At 37.4% G+C, this 22,219-nt stretch overlaps 2 protein-coding genes and 1 long non-coding RNA gene across 4 annotated transcripts; 1 reads left to right on the plus strand and 2 right to left on the minus strand.

The window, feature by feature from the left end:
* Positions 1–387: 387 nt before the first annotated feature.
* Positions 388–2,178, plus strand: selenou1b (selenoprotein U1b). Its single transcript, XM_059530312.1, has 5 exons — positions 388–639; positions 1,137–1,228; positions 1,338–1,478; positions 1,552–1,716; positions 1,857–2,178. The coding sequence occupies exons 1-5, from the start codon at positions 498–500 to the stop codon at positions 1,959–1,961; spliced, it is 645 nt and encodes a 214-aa protein (XP_059386295.1). The 5' UTR covers positions 388–497; the 3' UTR covers positions 1,962–2,178.
* Positions 2,179–2,601: 423 nt separating this feature from the next.
* LOC132121136 (uncharacterized) lies at positions 2,602–3,283 on the minus strand. Its single transcript, XR_009426245.1, has 2 exons — positions 3,009–3,283; positions 2,602–2,956 (listed from the first exon to the last, which is right to left on the minus strand). It is a non-coding gene; the product is annotated as an uncharacterized LOC132121136 (long non-coding RNA).
* An 816-nt stretch (positions 3,284–4,099) lies between these two features.
* Positions 4,100–18,471, minus strand: LOC132121748 (leucine zipper putative tumor suppressor 2 homolog). 2 transcript variants are annotated; one of them, XM_059531492.1, is made up of 5 exons: positions 18,384–18,471; positions 8,243–8,683; positions 6,826–7,359; positions 5,404–5,673; positions 4,100–4,745 (listed from the first exon to the last, which is right to left on the minus strand). In XM_059531492.1, the coding sequence occupies exons 2-5, from the start codon at positions 8,654–8,656 to the stop codon at positions 4,140–4,142; spliced, it is 1,824 nt and encodes a 607-aa protein (XP_059387475.1). In that variant the 5' UTR covers positions 8,657–8,683; positions 18,384–18,471; the 3' UTR covers positions 4,100–4,139. The 2 variants fall into 2 exon arrangements, with proteins under 2 accessions (XP_059387475.1, XP_059387473.1); XM_059531490.1 differs by lacking the exon at positions 18,384–18,471 and adding an exon at positions 11,229–11,341.
* Positions 18,472–22,219: the final 3,748 nt, after the last annotated feature.

Here is a 22,219-nt window from a genome sequence, read left to right on the forward strand (position 1 = left end):
CTGTTCTATAGTCACTTAAATCTCATGCATACTGATATTAAATTATATTCATGTTTACTGAACTTTTCTGTGGTGCTGTGTTGTACGTTACATAATTAGAGTTTCTTAAGTCATTCAGTCTTCATTGGCTGTTCTATTGAGTTTTTAATCAACCTAATCCAAATTAACTTTGAGATTCTTATGAAAAATGGGTCTTACATTTTTTTGTGTGTATTTAAAATTTTCGTAACTGAGGTACGCTTTTCTACATGAAAATAGTCAATGAAGCAGGCATGAGATTAAAACAAACACCCAGAACGCCACAGAACCCGAGCGGCTGTTCTGGTTCATCAGATGATCAGCTGTAATCGCTGTGAGACAGAGCGAATGTTTGTGAGAACAGAGGTCAATCTCCTCCCAGCTTACACAACATTCACAGCCACTGAGCTCCATGAGCACCTCGTGAGCTGCTGAACACTGATCAAACACACACACACACATTCCTTCAGTCTGCTGTGATGGAGCTGGTGACCCGCGCCGTCGGCTCTCTCGCTCTGAGCCTCATCGAGGCCTTACAGTCTTTCACCGAGCTGTTCCTCACACAGCCGCGGTGCGCAGAGCTCTCTCATCTGAGCGAGAGCGACCTCAGGACACTCGGAGGTGAGTGAGGATGACAAACACGGCTGCTGTTTCACACAGATTCACATGAACACTACATCTGTAGATTCAGCATCTCAAACCTACCAACACCTGACAGATGTTCTGGTTGTGAAGTGTGTTTTATTCACTATACATATGACACTTGATCTGAGTTTTTAAATCTAATGAATCACATTTTTTTAAGTGTTAAATACATTTTGAGAATCACTAAGAAAATAAGAGAAATATAATGAATGTTATGTGCTGGAAACAATTAGTTTTGTTCCTTTTTTTTCATTTTGTGCATTAATCTGATATGAGCCATTATTTTATGTTCAGTTTTGTCTTTTGGGTTAATGTATGTAATGTATGTTGAAACAGGATTATTTGGCAAAGTCTGACAGATTTCTGATGTAACCGTCTCATGACTCTCTGAGATTTGTCCCTGATGTCCTGCTGAAACGCTCTCTTGCTACAGTCTTGAATGTGAAATGTGAATTTGTTCCCGTGATCTGCAGATGATCGAGTGTTTAAGGCCAGAGAACTGTGGGAGAGTTCAGGAGCCGTTATCATGGCTGTGAGGAGACCGGGATGATTCATGTGCAGAGAGGTACACACACACACACTCTGTCTCTCTCACACACACACACACACAATGTGTTCAATCGCAGTATTTAACAGATGTGTGTTTGGTCTGAGATGAGTGTGTTTTGTGTCAGGAGGCGTCTGATCTCTCCTCTCTGAAGCCTCTGTTAGACGAGCGAGGAGTCGCTCTGATCGCGGTGGTCAAGGAGAACATCGGCTCAGAGATTCAGGACTTCAGAGCTTACTTTAATGGAGAGATCTTCCTCGATCAGCAGGTCTGTCACGTCTAAACACACACACCCACACACACACACACACACATCCGTCACGTCTCTGTTGTGTGATCAGAGAGCGTTCTACGGGCCGCTGAAGCGCTGGATGGCTGTCTCTGGGATCCTGCGGCCCGGAGTCTGGACGAGCGGATGGAGGGCGTACCAGAGAGGATTCTGGGGAAACGTGCGGGGCGAAGGCTTCCTGCTGGGGGCGGTTTATGTCATCGGACCGGGTCCACAGGTGTGTGTAGATGGGAACGATCACACACAGTCAACACAGTGATCAAATAAATACATACCCCAATGTCCGAGACATGCAAATGTGATTCATAAATGCAAATCTTGCTTAAAAACACCTTCCTGTCCGTTTTTTTGGCACAGGGAATCCTGCTGGAACACAGAGAGATGGAGTTCGGAGACAAAGTCAAGAAGTCTGACGTGATTCAGGCTGTTGAACAGATAAAAACTGACACTAAAAAAGCCTAAAATATCACACGCTTACTGAAAACCCCTTCAGCTAGAATGTGTTTTATTCTAAAGTACTCCATTATATATATGCATGCATGTGTGTGTGTGTGTGTGTAGTTGATGACAGACTGACTCTAAACTCAGATGAAGGATCAGTCTCGATGTTTCATGCTCTACATACACACACAGAAACCTATAAAATACACCAATAAAACACACACTATAATCGATCAAATGTGTTGTTATTATTTGTGAATGCATTACTGTGTATTGAATGTGTTGGCTTATTTTAGGGCTTCCCAATCTGGGAAAAAGCTCAAATGTGTCCCTGCAGCACAAAAGCTAGTCTAGGCTTACAAAACAATGTGATTCATTAACAAACACAGCGAGAACTATTAAATGATTTTTGGTAAATTATATTGAATCCACCATAAAGATCAAACCCATATTTGTAACACAATAAAAGAGATAAAGTGTTTGTTGATCAAAAATGTTTATTGGCTGTATTTGTTATTAGCAGGGTTGAGCCCTTTAACAGTTTAATTGATACTGGATGGGTGCCGAGTGAAAGGCAGGTGTTCAGGGTTAACCAGAGCCTTTAAAATCCATCAGATTGTGGCTTTTTAAGAACCTAAATATTGAATAAAACACCAGTAAATGTGAGTCACTGCAGGTGTTTAATTACAAACCGCTCATAGGAACATTAAATATACAGCACGAAAAATATACAATGTATTGGCTTCATACAAATACTGTTATTTAATTAAAAAATTACAATACCGCCACAATCACCCACAAGATACAAGCACGGCTTTGGTCTATTCACAGTGGCTTCTACATGGTACACTTCTATACGTTACTGAGTATTATGTGACCGTCTGTGAGGAGTAATGGGTTTATTTTGGTGTAAATATAACAGTCAATAGCTTTTATGAGAGAAGAGAGTTTATATTCCTCACATTAGTGTTAAATCACACCGCGTTCAGCTCGTGTCAAAATTACTGCAAGAGATTCTTCTTACTGCTCATGTCCTTCAACTCTGAAATACATATTATGTTTTAACACCAGAATGGATGCATGTGCAGCTTTGTTGTTGATTTAAAGAGCAAAAAATGTCATAAATGCATTACACTACTAAAGAACAAAAACCTTGTTTTTTGAGAGCATCTAAAGCTTCTATCTTTGTAATTAAGAGTTCAACAAAAACATGAGCAGCATTTACTAATCAGACGCTCGTTACAGTTATTCTGACACGGCACAATCACAGTATTACTGTACTTTTGACTAAGCAGCAAACCAATCTCATCACACACCATCTCAAATAAAGTCTGACTCGTTATGAAACGACAGCGTTTTAGTGCCATAATAATAATAACAAATATTGTACTTAATTTTCAAAATATTACAACTTCAATCTTGTATTTTTATGACTTAGATCTGGTGATTTTTGACTTTTTGATTTTATATTTTGAGAATGAAGTCAAAAGTCACCGCAATGTGAGAGTAAAGTTGCAGAAATATGTTGTATTTTACATATTTAAAAAATAATAATAAAATCAAAGAAATACAAGATTAAAGTACTGTAAGACTAAATTTATTTTAAATATATTTTGGAAATAGTCAATTACGAGAAAACTTTAGTCTTGTATTTCTACGACTTTATTCTCATATTGCTACAACTTTGTTCTGGTCATTTTGACTTTATTCTCAAAATATTATGACAATGCTACGGCTTTATTCTTATAATGTTAATTCTTATTTATTTATTTTTTAGTTCCCCCTCAGAAGTGTCTCGCATGATTGCGTCCCAAATGTCAGGCATCCTTATTAATAGTACTATTTTAATAGTTACTATTTCCACCAATTATTTTTTTTCTCTTGATGGAAACGTGCTTTATTCGCGACAGTTTTATGCGATGTTCCAAGTTTTATTTGCAACTTTGGATGGAAACGTAGCTGATGAAAATAAAAAGTGCACTTCTGTGAGTTTGCAAACAAACTATGTGTCACATGTCCAAAAGAATTAATGACAGAGTTAATGAAGTTGCACCAATTATTGGGCATTAAACATTAAACAGCTTTCTAAAAACCTCAACTCGAGGCCATGTCTCACGCATTCTGTGTGAACGGTTTCTAACTCAGCACTTTACGCAGAGCACAATCTGAAATGAGTGCGGCAGTAGACGATTACTAATTTCAGATCTCGGTCGCAGCGATGTCGTCGAATGTGACTTCGTTCCCGCTGCTGTCATCGTCCTGTTCCCGGTTCTCCAGCTCGAGGCTAAGCTGACGGAGCGATCGCTCCAGATCTCGGTTCCTCTTGTACATCTGCACGTAGTTCTGCTGCAGCTGAGACTGATAGCGAATCACTTTATCCTTCTCCTCCTCCCAGCTCTTTCTCTCGCCCTCGAACGCAGACGCCTGATTGGACGAGCGCTGGGTTTCGTAAGCGAGCTCCGCTTTCAGCCGGTCGATCTGCTGCTTGTGTGCCTTCAGCTCCTCGCTTTCGTCGGTGCGCAGGTGAGACGACTCTTCTTCCAGACGGCTTATTTTGTCCCGGAGCAGCTGGTTCTCACTCTTGCGGCGTTGCAGTTCGTTCTCGCAGACCTCGAGCTCCAGCGTCCGTGTGTGTGAGGCTGTGTGCGCCTCCTGCAGCTGACTCTGACACGTCTGCAGCTCGACTCGAACCTCTCGCAGCTGTCCACGCAGCGTCACCAGCTCACCGACACGCTGCGCCACATCCCCCTGCAGGTCCTTCATCTGCTGCTTCAGCAGGGAGATCTCTCCAGACTTCTGACACACCTGAGAGAGACACAAGGAGGTCAGAGGTCACCTCTGCTAATGTGAGCAATAACATGCAAAGCATGCACTGCAAAAAAAAGCATGCACTTTTCTTACTTCCAGCCAAAATATCTAAATTCTTAAATCAAGAAGGATTTTCTATACAAGTAGAAATTATTGTTTTGTTTTAACATGTGATGTGTTAAAATTGTTTTGTTTTCAGAAAAATTCAGCTGATTGTTATTTTTTTCTCGTATTCACTTAATTTCTACATTTCTTTAAAAAACTTGTGGACTTCTATGTTGAAACTGCACTGGAAAACGACAAAAACATTGAAGAAGAGCACCACTTTTGTGCAGTGTGATCAGAAGGTACAGTAAATATTATTTCCATCTTCTAATTAATTAATTGAGATGGGTTTGATACTTTATTTTTTTAACTTTTAGTGTCCTCCTAATACAACCCAGTGTTTTCCTTATTCATCTACATTTATTGACATTGAGTTCCCTTTCATTTAATCCATCAATTCTTTAATTGCTTTTAAAAAGGTATTGAACCCTGAAATAATACAGTATTATTAAATATCTGAGGGGTTGTTTAATTAATGGCTGATGGGTAAATGTCCCTGAACCTCATGTGACGTGCTTGTGGTCGAACCGAACTGTCTGTGACTCCTCACCTCCCACTTGGTCTCCTCCAGTCTGGGCCCCAGCTGTGTGTGTTCTCGTTCGTAGGAGACGCAGCGCTCCTCGAGTCTCTGGCGCTCCTGCAGGAGCTGTGTCATGTCGTCCTGCTGCTTCTTCTTCTCCTGCTGCAGCTGAAACACCTGGAGCTGCAGGAGCTGATGCTCGCGCTGCGCTTTATGAGACGCCTTCTGCATCTTCGCTGCACACGTCTGTCTGAACTCCTCCATCTCCAGCTCTGTGCGCTTCTGACGCTCCTCGTACACCTGCACACACACACACACACACACACAACCTTTAGAATCTGTGACTGGAGTTTGTCTGCTTAAGTCCAACTAACACCAAAAACTAAACCTATATTAGCATCCACACCAACCACGAAAGCAGGATGGATTCTGATTGGCTGTTAATGTTTTTATCGTTCTTCAGCTGAAAAAAGAATCCCTCGTGATTCCAATGATATTGTTTCTCTGTTATCGTTATAATCGTAGTGTGCTGTTTTTGTACTAAATGTCATTTCCTCATCGTTTTATTTATAGAGATTTTAATACAATGAACCGAGCCCTGAACCAAACCAAGGATTAATCAAAATTTTAAGACAAAACAGTATTTAAAATTGTGAATTTGGGCTGTTTAAACAGATATAAAGTATACATTTATTTTTTCCATCAGTGAAGCAATGGAAAAGGACTTGAATGACAAACAATGGTAAAATTTTTACAATTTTTTAGCATTTACAAAAATTTCAATAAATTGTACATAAAAAAATATACATATTTTTAAATATAATTCTTTATTGTAATATATTAAATAATTGTAATACATTAAAAAACAATTATAAATTGTTTACATATTGTGCGTGTATATATATATATATATATATATATATATATATATATATATATATATATATATATAGTAAATTATAAAAAGAAATTACATATATTTAAAAAATGTATATATATATTTTTTTTTTTTTCTTTTTTTTAAATTACAATAAAGTATTAAAATATAAAATTAGTTTACATATATTGTGTGTGTATATACAGTATATATAAATTGATATATATATATATATAATTTTTTTTATAAGTATACAATTTTTCTCCCTTTTAATTTATTTGAAAAGGGACAGTTTAACGCATTATAGCAGTTTTTGACAAATTTTCATGTTCATTTAAATTTCTATCATTAGTATTATAATTATTATTATTAAAAACTTATTTCTACAGAAATGTTTACTTCTGGAATTGACTGTTGACCTGTTCATATCAGTTTTAATATTTGGTATTTTTCCACAGTAGTCTGGCTCAGCTCTACATTTTCAAGGTAAAGCTAATTCTTATCTTGATAAATCCTCAGAATAGAGACTGCGTCTGGTTTAGAGTTGTTGGAGATGAAATCTGTCTCTCACACACCTGACAGATGGCTACTTCGTTGTCGTCCAGGTTTTCTCGGAGCTGCTGCAGCTCCAGGTCTCGCTCCCTCAGCTTCTCCTCCAGGTCTCTGACGATGGCCTCGTAGGTCTGGATGGGTGCCGGGGACAGCGGTTCGGTCAGCAGGGGCCCGCGGCCGCTCAGGGAGCCCGTGCTCTTGCTGGACGAGGAGCGGCCGCTGTCCGAGTTGGAGTTTCCGTGATGTTTGCTCGCCTCGCTGTGGCTGGGGTTGTACACGGGGCTGTTATACGCCGGCAGGTTGGTTAAAGAGTTGCGAGCCGTGTCCGTCATGGTAAAGGACTGGCTGGTCAAAGCGTTGCGAGCGCCGCTGTAAGAACTGCGCCGTTCCATCGTCGCCGGCCCAACATCTTCGTCTTCTGGAGAAAACATGCTGAGGTTTCCTTGGCTTCCCGACAGACCAGCTCCGAGCCGCGGGGACAGGTACTGCACGCCGTTACGGCTCCTAGGGACCACTGGTTTGAAGGCAGTGGGTCTGATTATGGCCTGCTGAATGTTCTGAGAGAAACAAACATCAGAAATCATGAGGATCTTCATGCATTGCCATGCAGACATTGATAAAAAAAAAAGAATGATTTAGAGATGTGATAGATGGTGCTCAATTGGTGAGTACAACCCTACAATCCATAAACGTAACTGTGTTCATATGGCTGATAAATTAATTAAAAATAAACCACTAAAAAATGTAATGCAATTGTTTGGAATGTTAAATGGGCCGGTTTTATATAGCACATTTCATTCACAGTGGTATTTAATAGAACATGCTTTCCATAAAAGTAATTAAAAACAGTCTTAAAATGTTTGAAGGAAATTAAAATAATAAAGCATTAAATAAAAGTGATATTATAGGTAAACATTACATTTAATAGTGTTAGCAAGTTTGTTGTGTTAAACACCTTTCTCATAATCTAGATCTCATTTAATAATATAAATACAATATAATTTAATTATTAAAATTAATAAAAATTTAACACATAAAAAAATAAAACAATTAATGTAATAAAATGTATATTATATTATAATGTTTATATATTTACTTAAAATATAAATATATACCTCAAATAAAATGCTTAAAAATATATTTTAAAAATTCCACTTAAAATACTTAAATTTATAAAAATACTTAATTTAACTTAAAATAAAATAAAACAATTTATATATCTATCTATAAATATATATATATTTATTTATTCTGTACAATATTAGAATTTATATATACATACATATATACATATGCATATGTGTGTGTGATTATATATTATATCTATATATATAAAATGTTGTTTTATTAACTTTTTTTCAAGCTATTGGCCTTATTATAACACAGGGAGTGACAGGAGGGAAGGATAACTGGATTATTTTATTAAACCATAACACTCACTCTTTCTAATTGTCCAGACACTGGAACCAGTTTCGGAGGTGCGTCCAAACCAGTTGTACCCACTTCCAAATGATTATCGTCCCAGTCTCTTATCAGGTCCTCATGCGAATATGAACGAGTACCAAAGCCCTTCGTTCTGCTAGCGATGTTCCTCCTCTTGCTGGACGGAGTCCGACTTCCCATCTGAGCGTCCTGTGAGGTTTCGGACAGCAGGCGTCCGGAGCCCGGCGTGCCCTTGCGGAATCTGGTGCTGACCTCAATGTTAGCGCGGTCAGGATAAGAGACGTGACTCTGCATCATGCCGCTGACGGCACCCATCACTCCCATCATGGGAGGTGAGGCAGGATGGAGACGCGGGTCCAGGCCTGGTCCCGGATGGTCAATAGACACGGGAAGAGACTGGACCAGCGCCATGACCGATGACACACGAGATCAGAACACCTGCACCGAGAGAAAACACAGGTTAACTGGAGAAACCATGAATGTCCTGTTAGTCTTCTCATCAGGATCCGTGTAGTTTAACACACAAGTGTTCAGCAGCATATGGGATTAATCTAGATTAGAAAAATGCATCCCAATTTGATCTGCTTCAACTGTTTCAAACAATATATTCACTAAAGCCGATTAAATAACCGTTTATAACATCTGTGTGTTTGCTTTGCTTTAATCAGATTGTGTAAGAAACTGCTCTCGCAGCCCTTTTACATTGTATTTCAGAGCTGCATAATTAATACAAAGTTCTGTCATGAAACTTTAGATGGCGCAGTCCGATAGGTTCTATATAATCACATCATTATTCATATGGGAATAAACATGTGAGCCCCTCACCATCCCCAGCTCCACCTGTATAGATCTGCTACAGGATGATGTCATGTTGGGCTTCAAACTAGCAGAAATTAGACACTTAATCTTTAACACAACAGCCTGCCCTGCCTAAAAGACATAAGCAGCAAAACAAAGTCATTTCAGAAGTGGAGCAAGTTGCTATTTTAATAAAAGTTCAAACATTTTGTTTATAAATCTTTCACTCGTCCAATTAAAAAAGTTGCTTGTCAAGAAAGAAAAGTGGCGGCGTTTTTTGGTGGTGTAAATGTAATTTACTCTGAAACAATATTCCCAGTGTATCAGCTGTTCAATATCAATATCAGTGTTTTATCAGCTCTTACTTACATATTCTTTATGAATGACTCACTGAATCATTGACTCACTTGATTCGTTCAAAAACACTGAATCATTAAGTAACGAATCACTTCTGTGTTGCTCAGTTGCAAAACTGTTCTTCCGTGATCTTTATTTTCACCAGACAATTTATATATTGTCTAAAATTTAAGTCACTTAATATTAATAACTTGTTTTTTTGAACTGTTGTATAAAATTAATGACACATTTGCTATCGTGCTGATATTTGGGAAAACAGCACATGATCATGTTATAAATACAAACTCAACAATTTCAATTTGCTGTTCTGCTCATCTGTCTTAATTTCTCAGAGTGTAACCATGTTACTGTCAATACATTATCTGTTATTAGTCGCTGTTTACACAGAATCTAATAAATCCTGAATCATTCTCAACGTTTCTGTGCTTCCCTCGTAATTTTTTTAACGTTTAAATCAAAAACGTTTGATGTTTTAATTAGGTTAGTTGCCCAGTCGGGCAAGTAAAATTCTCCTTAATTTGCCCCTCAAGAAAATCCACTTTTCCCATACAAGCGTTAATATCAAAACCATTCAAAATATGACTCAAATTTCCCATCAACCATCACTTACAGCTGAACTTCAAGCATCACATTCAAGTCTTCAGATATGACAAACAACATGGCACAAAATCGCTTTCCAGACCCTTCACCGTCTCTGTTCCTGAGCGGTGGAATGAGCTTAAATCTCCATATGACCATCATAGCCTTCAGAAAACAGCTGAAGACAGGAGAACTAAACTAAACTAAGCAATTACACCTATTTAAATCTTCCTGTTCTGCTCTCGTTTGTGTGCTTGATCTAGTTTCCTCTTGCCATCGTGTACTATGATGGACTGCTTGTTCCTCAAGTCAGTTTGCATAATGAATACAAATGTAATGAAAATCTGACTGTAGCCAAAATCCCTCACTTGGTTGTTTGAGGTGTCAGATCTGTATTTACAGAAAGCCAACTGTGCTGCTTTGAACAAATGCATCAACATGCCTTTGTTTTTTCAGCGAAGCATCATGCTGCACGTCGCTGTCGTTTTCATTGTTCTGAGACGCAGAAAACACTCCAAAAGCAGCGTGACTCAAGCTGCCTCCTACTTCCCTCTGACAAATCTGACATTTTGTTGAAGACAACAATGAGATTAAACACAGAACAATGTGAGGATTTTGCTTAAAGTCACATGACATGAAAACAGACTCATTTCCTTCCTTAATTCCAGTTGTTGTTGATTCTTTTCAGATTCATTTGGAAGTTGATCAAATTACGGAAGTCAAATGAGTTGTGAATGTTATCTAATGTTTCTCAGATGTTTCTCATAATAAATGTTTCTCAGACTGCTCAGATTTGCCAAGATTTGTATGTCTGCTATCAAAAGGCTACAAAAAACTGTTTTACAACATGCTACTATCTTTTTAATCCAAAATATAACATTATTAGATTTTTTAAATATTCTACGAACATTCAGATGACCAGTTTTTGTTATTAAAATGTTTCTTAGAACAACATGAGGACATTTTGAGAATGTTCAACAACTGCAGATAACATCAAGACATCCAGAGAAATTTGTTCAAGGAACATGATGAGAACATATATCAAATATTAATAAAGTTACAAGAACATTTCATAAACATTTTGTCCTTTATACAGCTGTTAATAGATGTCTGAGATAATATTTCATTTAGTCTGAGCATAACACGGTTTTAAGATTGTGTCGTGGTCTCCTACTGCCTGTCAAACAATGACACAGTTACACACAGTTACACACACACACACACACACACGGTTCTGTTAGTCACATACCTGATGTTAAATCCTGCATGTCGTTTGGTTCTGTGTCAGTGATACGATGCATCTGTGTACGTCAGTCGCTTCACTTTCACTGGCTGAAGTACTACAGTCTCACTGTGTCTCGTGCGTGAGTGTGTGTGTGTGTGTGTGTGTGTGTGTGTGTGTTAAATGTAGCTCAGTCTCCATCCTAGAGAGAACAGCGTTTGTTCTCAAACCCCTCCTAGCGCTCACCAGCCTCCTGTTTCTTCCCTTTTATCTATTACATCAGTAATGATGGCATGTTATAAGAATGGTCCACAATCAAACAATACCAACAACTCTAGACCGTACAGAACTATTAAACACACACTCTAATGATTCAGTGATTCTCAACCAGGGGTCCGACGTCCACTAGAGGGCCTCAAGATGACTTAAAATAAATGGAAGCAAGATAAAACCAAGCTTTAAAATAAGTTAAAAAAAAAGATTCAAGATATTGAGGTACTTCTTTTTTTAACTTTTTTTTCCACCTGGATTTTTTAAAACATTATTTTCTTGTTTAAGGGAACATTCCATTGTATAATTTTTGCATTTATGAGAATGTTACTTTTAAATGTTTCAAAAGTTGCAACTTTTGAATTCAAAAAGTTTCCAAAGTGGTGTCAAATGTTGGAACATTTAAAATGTTTCGGGGAAAAAAAAAAAATTCAATTTTAACAAAAATCTCTGAACAAACGTACCATTAACGTTTATAACATTCTGAGAAGGTTCCCTGTTATCTGGGTATTTAATGCTGTTCCCTTGGGATGGGATCAGCTGAGACGGATGTTAATAGAAGGTGTAAACGCGACCCTCATCATCTTCAGTTTTTAGATGAGCTGCTACTAATTTTACTTCTTGTAAAGTATTCTGGGCCACAGATCTGTGTGATCAAACCTCGGGGACATACGAGCGTCACAAATAGCTCAATGTAGAAAATCAGAGATCGCTGAGTGCAGATCATCTGAGTTCATGGCAGACATCTACTATATGAACACAACACACTGAATGTCATCTGATGAACCCAAAACCAGTCAAATAATACAATTATTTGACTTCAGTGCATTGCATTTGCATTGAGCAATACTAACAGCGAAGCTTGAACAAATAAACACTCATAATGACAGTGATGAATGCAAACACTGATTAAATACATCATCATCTCTCTTCACACACACCTCCAGAGCTAACTTTTGAATGAGCGTGCTGTGCTGGTATTTATAGGCTAGTGTAAGTAGGCTACAGCGTGCCGTGTGTCTCTCTCAGGTCCTGTAAATGGGTCACACTGGACACAGTAAAATTGGTTCTACAGGAAGAGCAAAGCAGCGAGATCCAAGATCCAGTGAAGAGAACAGAACGACACGAGACGAGAACATATAATCAGGATCAGCTCCAAAACACACACCTTCAGAAACATTGGCCCACACACACACTTTCTATCAGGACGTCTCGGTCCGTCTTTCCTCTTTATGCATATGACGCATCTGCACATAATATGAAGTTTTATTAACACAAGCTTTGAATTTACAGTCTTGTCACCCACTCATAATGTTTATCATCTATATTAGGGACAAATATATTGATTGTTTTTTTCGGGTGAACTATTGCTTTAAGCTTGAGTTGATAATGTTGTTGTTATCAGTCCTCGGGTCACTAAATCCTGCAGGAGCTGCTGTTATATAAGAGACGATGTGTGATGCTGGGATCTGCTCTGAGGAGACGAGAAGCTGCTCCTGTGTTTGATCAGCAAACATATTTATGATCAGATTTCTCAGAATGAGGCCATTAAAAATATATTCTGATACAAGCACAAGATATTCTGGGTCAAGGGCTGATGTCTTCTATGTTTTACAAGCAAATACTTCTAAATTTCATTTTTAATGTAATGTGTTACTTGCGGTTTTGTTAAAATTGAACATGGTACTTGCAATGCCAATATCATGGGTTCGATTCCCAGGGAATGCATGACCTGATCCAATGTATGGCTTGAATGCAATGCAAGTAACTTTGGATAAAAGCATCTGGCAAATAGATGAATATAAGTAAGGCATTTCAATTGCATGAAGGGCAAAAATGCATGAAATTAATAAAAAACAAATGTATAGCTTAAATGCCATGTAAGTGCCAAACGCATTAACGGCAACAGAAATAGCATTTTCTATTGCATTTATTTTTATTAATTCCTTTGATTAGTGCTTGAAGTTCTAACTCAGCACTTGTCCTGTTGTTGAGTTTGAGTTTAGTCATTGTGGAGAACGAATCATTTATCTGAATCTGTATTTGCAGCCCTGCTGAATCCTCTGACTCTTCTGCGATCAACGCGGCCCAGTTTGTGTGCTTGTGTTTCTGTGCTGGGACACGAGGACAGAGATCCGGACAGCTGTGGGTCACTTCGGGTGCCCGGCGGTGCCAAGCTCTCACTGGGAACCCTGCCTACAACAGACCTACTTTAGATGACCAAAGAAAACAGAAATCCCTGACGATTAACCCACGAAGATTCAGAGAATCCTGCAGCGCAGCGACGTGAACTGAGAGAGTAAGACGTGAAAAGATCCACTCAGTTCCTGAATGCTTTTCCTAATATAATTTTGACACAAAGCATTGTATGACAATTCAAATAGACACTTTGATGGCACTTTTATTGTGCTTTTTCATCAGTTTTAGAGGTTAAGTCTCAGGTCACTGTCTGTGAAGATCATGTTTGCTGAACATCTCTTTTAATGTTCCACAGATCAAACACCGAAACGAGGAAACAATCACACAATCTCCACGTTTGGCTGAACTACTGCATCTCTCTCAGTCTTTATATAAACGACTGAACGTCTGCTTTTGTCTCGACTGATATCTGATGAAAATCAATCACAACAGAGACCTTTAACACACACAAAAGGCTTCGTTTGCTCCGATGACGGCTCTATAAATAGAGCACGCATTAATAGCATTTTCAGAGAACCAAGGGTTACGGGAAGCCACACCTGATTCATGTGCATTTCAGATATAATGCAATTATATTAATAGATTGCAAAACAAACTTGATAAAAGCAGCATAGAGTCTCACAAAGCCTTTTAAGAATGCATCTGAAAATAAAACCTATTTTAAGATCTTTTGCATTGTGAAAATATTTTGGTGAATATTATTTTTAGATTTAAATACATTTCCCCTAATTTAATAATTACTGTTAGCCTAGAAATCTAAACGCACCCTAGCGGCAGCAAAATGTATTTCGCAGCCTAGAGTACAGTCTAGCAACTCTCAATACACCTTCTAGCAGCAAAAACCCAGATTGGGTCAGGCCAATCACGTCATGTATAGAGCAGGCGGGGCGGGCTTAACATATGACGACAGAGAGTTGCGACGGCTGCCACTTGAAAACAAAGAATGGCGGCTGCAGCTGTCGAACAACGATCTTTTGAATCGGCTTTGGCCGCGACTTTGGAGGACTTGGAGTTAAGTTTCTCTTTAAGAAAAGAGCAAAGAACGGCACTTAAGTCATTTTTAAAAAAGGAAGATGTGTTTGGAGTTTTGCCGACTGGATACGGAAAAAGTTTAATATACCGCTCTGACTACGTCACCTTCTTCGTTGCTCTGATTGGTTGTAGCGCTATCCTATTGCGTGCAGAGGGATTTTGAGAGAAAGCCATTTATCCCGCCCCTCGGAGTAAGCCTCGTCTATGGAGAGTTTCCAGACTAAACATCTTGATGTAAGTCTGGCTGGCCAGGCTAAATTACTGTAATTAAATGGAATACACTAAAGTATACTTCAGAGCTAAAACTAAACTGTAAAATGTTGTTACCTGAAATAAAAATAAAATATATTCAAAAAAATACTTATTTTATTTCTCATTTTTATTTAGTTTAACTTTATGTAAATTAAGGTTTTTAGCTTTTTTTTTTACAAAAACTTAAATAAAAATGAATAACATTTTTACATATAAAAAAAATGCAAATGACAAAAACTAATGAAAGATTTACTAGAAATTAAGATGAAAAAAAACTAATTTAAAATATTAATAAAAACTATAATAGAATCTAACATTTTAATATTTAAAAATATTCTCACGGAAAATACTGTTTATTTTTCCCTCTCACACACTCATATTCTTCCCTGAGAATCCTTGAGATGCTCCCAAAGGAGCGACGACAACAACATCAACAACAAGTGGCTGCACAGGAAATGATGTCATCATCCTTCACTCTGAGCGTGTGAGTGTGTGTGTGTGAGAGAGAGAGAGAGAGAGAGAGAGAGAGAGAGAGTTTGTTTATAGACTGACTGGAGGAGCAGCGGATGTGGGTTTGACCATCATGAGCTTCACCCACACCATCAGCACTGGAAACGCCTGAAACCAGAGCTCGAGATGCCTCATGGCCATTATATAGAGACTTTTACAAATACTGAACTAACATCTGTAAGCCTAAACAACGCCCCTATCATCATCAGTGAGGCTGTAGATACCGGAGCAGTAAGGAAGCGCTCAGGGAAGCTGATCTGTTCAAACACCTGCGAACAGGTAGAGCCAGAATCCAGATTTCACATCACAGATAAAAGACTCAGCAACGTAAAGTAAAGCAAAGTAAATCTCCATTATGACGTCCATAGATGAAAATATGACTTTATTTACTAAACCAGGGATTCCCAAACTTTCTTTGTCATCCGAACCCCTTTGAGCCAATTTGCTTTTAGTTAATATGTTAATATTTCAATAATTCAACAACATATTCACATGTTCATGATTTTTTGATGCCAGTTAAATTATTTATTTATTATTTACTTGATAGTTTCTCTATATTTCAAATTTTGTTATTTATTTATTTTATAGACTTTGCTAAAACACTGCTGAGCGAGGATGAGCAATGTTTAAATGTTGTTGTTGTTTTTTAACTAGTTTCAAATGTACGTACGTTTTATATTTTTGTAATCTTTTTTGTCATTCGAACCCATTTGAGCTAAAATATTTGTAATATTTCAGTAATTTAAATAATTTATTGATTCTTTATATTTGATAGATTTTCTTTATTTTAAAAGTTTATTTATTTACTTATTTTATAGACTTAACTTACACTTTTCTTAAGGAGGATGAGCAATCTTAAAAGGATTTTTTTATAAAAAATTATAATGATAATTTCAAATGTACATACATTTTATATTTTTGTAATCTTTTTTGTCATCCGAACCCATTTGAGCTAAAATATTTTTCTTTAAGTCTCCCTGAGATTTAAGTTAATATTTCAATAATTTACCAACATATTCACAATTATTATTCTTTTTATTATTTTTTGATGTCAGTTAATGGTCATATGACACGCAAGAAAAAAAAATTGTGTGTTTTATTTTTATAATTTTGTGTTTAAACGTCTTGATTTTCTTTCTTTCTTTTAATTTATTTATTTATAGATTTTATTTTTCTTATATATTTTTATTTTATTGATTTACTTTAAACACTGTTGAAGGAGAATGAACACCTTCCCAGTTTGGGAACTAAACAGATGCAATTTCAATTGCAATAAAACAAGTGCAATTTCAATCAGTCTAATCTTAATTAATGGGCAATGGATAGACAACAAGTTGTCCAGTGCGGTTCCAATAAACAGCATGCAATAATGCAGTCGTAAACCCCAAAATGCAAGAAAGCAACTGTATTTAACAGGATGAAATGAAACGTCTTCGTCTAATCAAACAGACTTCATTAAGGATCAAACCTCATTCAGTGATTCGTCCCAGAAACGCCGCTGATTCGAGGTCACTGGGTCAGTAAATGTCTGACTGAACTCCTGTCAGGTTTAAACTCACGTGCATTTGTGTGACATCAATGCTAGATCACCTGTTATTTCCAAAATAATCCATTCACATGCAATGGAGTCACATGACAACGTTTATCATGGAATAATGCCTGAGTGTTCGTGTATTATTTGGCAGTGTGTTCATCACACAATCACACGCATGAGCTCTGAACTTGTATAAACTAACGCTCACACCTTTATTTGAACACTGAACATCTTCCTACAGCACTTCCTGTAGTTCAGGACTGACAGCACTTTAGCTTTTCCTATATAATGTATTAATAGAAAATAGACTTTATTTCTCACTCTTTTGACTTTTTCTCTCAGAATTCTCGGTATGTCTCACAACAGTTTTTTTGTTTGTTTCTGTAACGAAGCAGAGTTGTGAGTTTATATCTTGCTCTTCTAATAAACAATGTCTAAACTGTGAGATAAAAAGAACTACCTAAAAACTACCTTTTTAATTTTTTCGTCCAGTAATATGAGCAAGCTTCAATACTTTCCAGATGTCATTCTCAAACGGACGGAGATGTTTCTTTAGTTTTTCACCAGAAATTCCTCTGTTAAACATGGTTATTAAATATTGTTTTGGCTTTGACAAAGAATACCAGACCAATAACCAACCAGACCTTGACCAGTTAAGATAAACTTCCTGTTTCAACAGGAAATGTAAACACGGGAAAGAAAACTGCACTTGTGCAACTATTTTACTTTAGCTTGTAAATATATATAGATATATGGCTTCTTTATCAACTGTTTACACTGAATGAGCTAAGATTTCAACTCATGGCTATTATGAAGCTATTTTCACTATTAAACACGAGAGCAAACCAAAACATTAAGCAAAGAGATCATTAGAGTAATTTACAGTAATTATAGACGGGGTCTGTATAGATAAAATATATAAAACTACCTTTAAAAAAACAAATAACGTTCTTTAAACAGTTTCTTGCTTTTATAATGGAATATCTTTGACCATTTGAACAGCGAGGGGTTAAACGAAACTTCATCTGACAGTTAATGTCAACAGTGATTAGTTAATGCTGAACTAATGAGGAAGTTTAACGTTAGCTGTTTACTGTAAACAGTAGTTACAGAACTGATATAAGGAGACCTTTAAACCTTCAGATAGTCACTGATAAACAAACCAACGGTGAAGAATAAGTGAAAGAAGTCAGAATGACCTTCTGTCTCGTCGAAACCAACATTGGCGCTTTCAGAAACTGAGGGAAAACCCGCTTCAGTGTCAATAAGAGACGCTGTCACAGTCCATAACTCCTCTCATCGATATAAAACATGACCATAAAGTACACCAATCTGTATTTCATCTGTCTGTTAGATTATCGTACAGAGAAATCGGGTGTACTCACCATACTGTAGACTTTATGATCATCATCCACCGTCCGAGCGCTCGCCACTGATACTGACTACAGACTCATGAATATTAATTACATCACGTGGCGCGCGTCAAGCGGGGTACACCGATTGGATAAACGCCTGAAGCTGGTGGGCGGGTGCTACGCAGATTGCCAATGAACGAGTCCGGCTGTGTTGAAGGGGTTGGCATAATGAATATTAATGAGGTTAGTTGACTGGACGCCTCAGGATATTTATGAAAACGTCATCGCGTCGTAATTAATATTCATAAGATGGATTTGTGATTTCTCCGGTTCAGTCGTTTTTTTGGTTTGGTTCCAGTCTTTTAGCACAGAAATTTTGCTACATGTTGTTCGTTACTACATAGAAAGCTAAAAAGTATTGAAGTCTGATTTCCTGATTGTTTGATTTTTTTTTTATTATACGTTGCTGTATGAGTTATTTTCCATGACTTTACGGAATGCTAATTTATAATCTTATTTTTTATATATAAATATATTTTATCTATATATTATCTATATGCTTTATTGTATTTTATTATCTAGATTTAGTTAGTTAGTAACTTGTTTTAAGGGTTGGAATGAGGTTCAATGGAAGATTCAGATGTCCTTATAGAAATTAAGAACTTTTTTAAGTTTAAGTAAGCCTTTTTTTACCCATAGAAAACCTGGAAAAAAGATTTAGATGTAAGCCACTCAGCGGACACTCTGATCCTGAGGGATGTACAGAATGTCCTCTGGTTTCTTGAGCGAAACTGCGATGGATTAATATAATTAGTGTTGAATCATATAAAATGCATCAGTCAAACCCTAAACATTCTCTTCCTCCTGTTCTCACACATCTGATATCTGACCATCCCTTCATGCACAGGAAATGAGTGTCTGTGTTCTTCATGACCTGAGCTCTTCGAATGCTACAAACACTCGAAAAACTGGTCTAACCAGAGCTTTGAGCTCATGAGGATCTGATGCACAGCAAGCCGGCAGATTCCAGACGTGCCTGGACTCTTTAGAGCAGCGTGCCGTCTTCTAGAAGCCTCCAGGATTCTCTGGTTCTTGGAGCAGATCTCTGTAAGAAACTGGGCCAGGAAGGTCTCGCACATTTACAAACGATCTGCTTTCCCCCTGTGTGTGTTGAAGCGCTGCTGACCTGAGAGAGGACGCATGAGCTCAGAGCAGAGACAGAAGCAAGACCGGTTCTTCTTCATCACTATGTCTTGAGTTTCAGTCTTGTGGCTGGTAAACAGAGCGGGTGGGTTAACAGACTGTGAGAGATCAGACAATGGAATGTTCTGGAATGTCCAGGAATGTCCTGACGTGGGCAAACAGAGCTATTGTTCATTGTTGTTCCCACCGCAATCAGTCTCCCACTGCTCCAACGGACATCAGCCAGTGTTTATCAGCTATCAGCAGACTGTGAATATACTCTTATGACATATATAACACATATATGTTGTTGTGTGTGTGATCTGTAATGCTTGTACTCAGAGAACGTTCTAAGAAATATAATATACGAGGTTCTCTGAAAGTTATGAACAAACATTATTAGTATCAAGTAACATGATTAGAATGTTCGCTCTGTGTTATTAGAATGATTAGAATGTTCGTAATCAAAGTTGCTACCTGTTTTGAGAAAATTCTAATGTAATATTTCAGTAATGTTTGCAAAAGGATATAATTGAATGTTTCCTTAAACAAAAAAACAAAACAAAAAAATGTCCAGATAACATTCAGAAAAAATATATTCTTAGAACATAATTTTGTGGGTTGGTTATAAAACAAAAGGGAATTTGTTTGTATCTATGTCCTTAGTCAGATTTTGCTAGAAAACTTCATAAGTAATTACATAGAAATGGCATGTAACACATCGAACAAAATTTGATTGAAAGGCTGAAATTGTATGTTTTAAAGAGTGTACTCTTTTTTTCCATCTTTGAAAAAAAAATTTCTTGGAGTATAAGTTGAAAACACAGGCATACACAGTGAAAACACAGTGTGTGTGTGTGTGTGTGTGTGTGTATGACAGTGCGGTGAGTAGGAGGCAGTCAGGTGTGTCTAAGGTGAAACTTTTACACCCTGGGTTTGTCCCACATGTCTCATTGAAGCTCATGAATGAAGCTGGTTGAAGGAAACAAAATCCTGCAGCTGAAACAGAGGAAACAGTGCTAGATCGACACACCTGGGATGATTTGCATTGCAGTAAAAAACATTCATCACACTCCAAACAGGAGCTCATGGAGGTTTCTTTGATTTGTTTGAACATGTTCCAGTGTGCAAATCCAGAAATATTAACATAAATGAATGTTTTCTGCCATTTAGTCACATGCAGATACCCTGTGGGCAATGCAAACAGCAATGGAAATCCAATTTCTGTGCGTTGGTACCACGTCTGCCGTCTACACATTCCATCTACATCAGGTTTCAGCTGATTGCAGCGAGTTCAGGCTCAGAATTGCCTCCAGATTTGACCGCAGACGTCTGCATGAACTGCTGCTCTGCTCGGAAACTATGAGAACAATGTCAGATCGTAGAAAATACACTGTTCTAGGCTTGATTGCTTGAGGCCCAGTCCAGGGAGATGATGATGATGATGATGATGATGATGTGGCTTTGATGTGTCTTTAGGTCATGCATGTTAGTTGCATGTGTAAATGTTTTCTTAAAGACAGTTTATTCCTGATAACCTGCGATTTGAAGAGTATAGAGATTAGTAAAGAAACCCAATCCTAACCTGCTTCTGAAGGACATCATCTCTCTCTCTCTCTCTCTCTCTCTCTCTCTCTCTCTCTCCTGTATCAGGTCATAAGGTCCTGCTGTGATGCAGATCTGGGTTCAGACAGGGTAAACAGCAAGCTGTGTTTAAAGCAAACTGTCAATCATCTGACTGATGTGGAACATTGTGTCCTACTGGCCTCAGGCAGAAACACTGGCAGCTCTTGTCCTGGAACATGCAGAGAAATCATCAATTCTAGCTATAGTAATGTATGAGTGCACTGCCAAAAGGCTCTGTCCAATGCATAAAAGAGAATGCAAGAAGCATAATGTCTGCATATGTTCATCACATGAAGTTCATGTGACTATAGATGACTTGGAAGGTCATATGAACTCTTTTAATAATGATTTATATTTTAGTTTTGTCTATTTCTATTTTTTTGCCGGACAGTTCAAGTCCTTTCATCTTCACTGTGTGGAAAGACTAAATGGTGTTTTCTGCATCATTTCTTATTTGTTCATGTGGTTTTGAAAGGACAGAGCTAGGTAAATTAATTTTTACTTACTAGTCAGCAGAAAGTAGGTGCTCTGCTCAGTAACACAATACTATTCTTCTTATTAAGTCTGTGCTTCCATCTAGTGGTCACCATTAAAACCTGCTTTTTAAACTATTGTGAACATCAATGTGTTGTATGTATATATTAGTAATAACAATAATAATAATAAATCTTTCATTTTCTTGTGCGCTTTGTTTTTATGTTTATATTTTTATTTTTCAATGCCACAAGAACTATAGAACAATTTATCAATTTTATTACAATATTATTTAAAATAATGCTGCCAGATTTCTGGAAACATTCATTGAATGCTTTTTTTTTTGAAGAAATTATTAAACATAACAATACATTTTGACAATTAATTCCACATACGCAAGAAAGAAGAACAATCCTACTCTGTAAGACCGAAGGACACAATTCAGCGGGGGAACTATACAAGAAAACAATGCATTAGAGACTCTTTCAAAGAATCAATCAATAGAAATTACATTTTGGTGTGCATTTCGCGATTTTCTGATTATCAGTGTAATATTTATCGTGCAAAATGCAATGAAGGAGGTG

Source organism: Carassius carassius, chromosome 39, assembly GCF_963082965.1.
Source record: "Carassius carassius chromosome 39, fCarCar2.1, whole genome shotgun sequence".
In the NCBI taxonomy this organism is placed as follows: domain Eukaryota; kingdom Metazoa; phylum Chordata; class Actinopteri; order Cypriniformes; family Cyprinidae; genus Carassius; species Carassius carassius.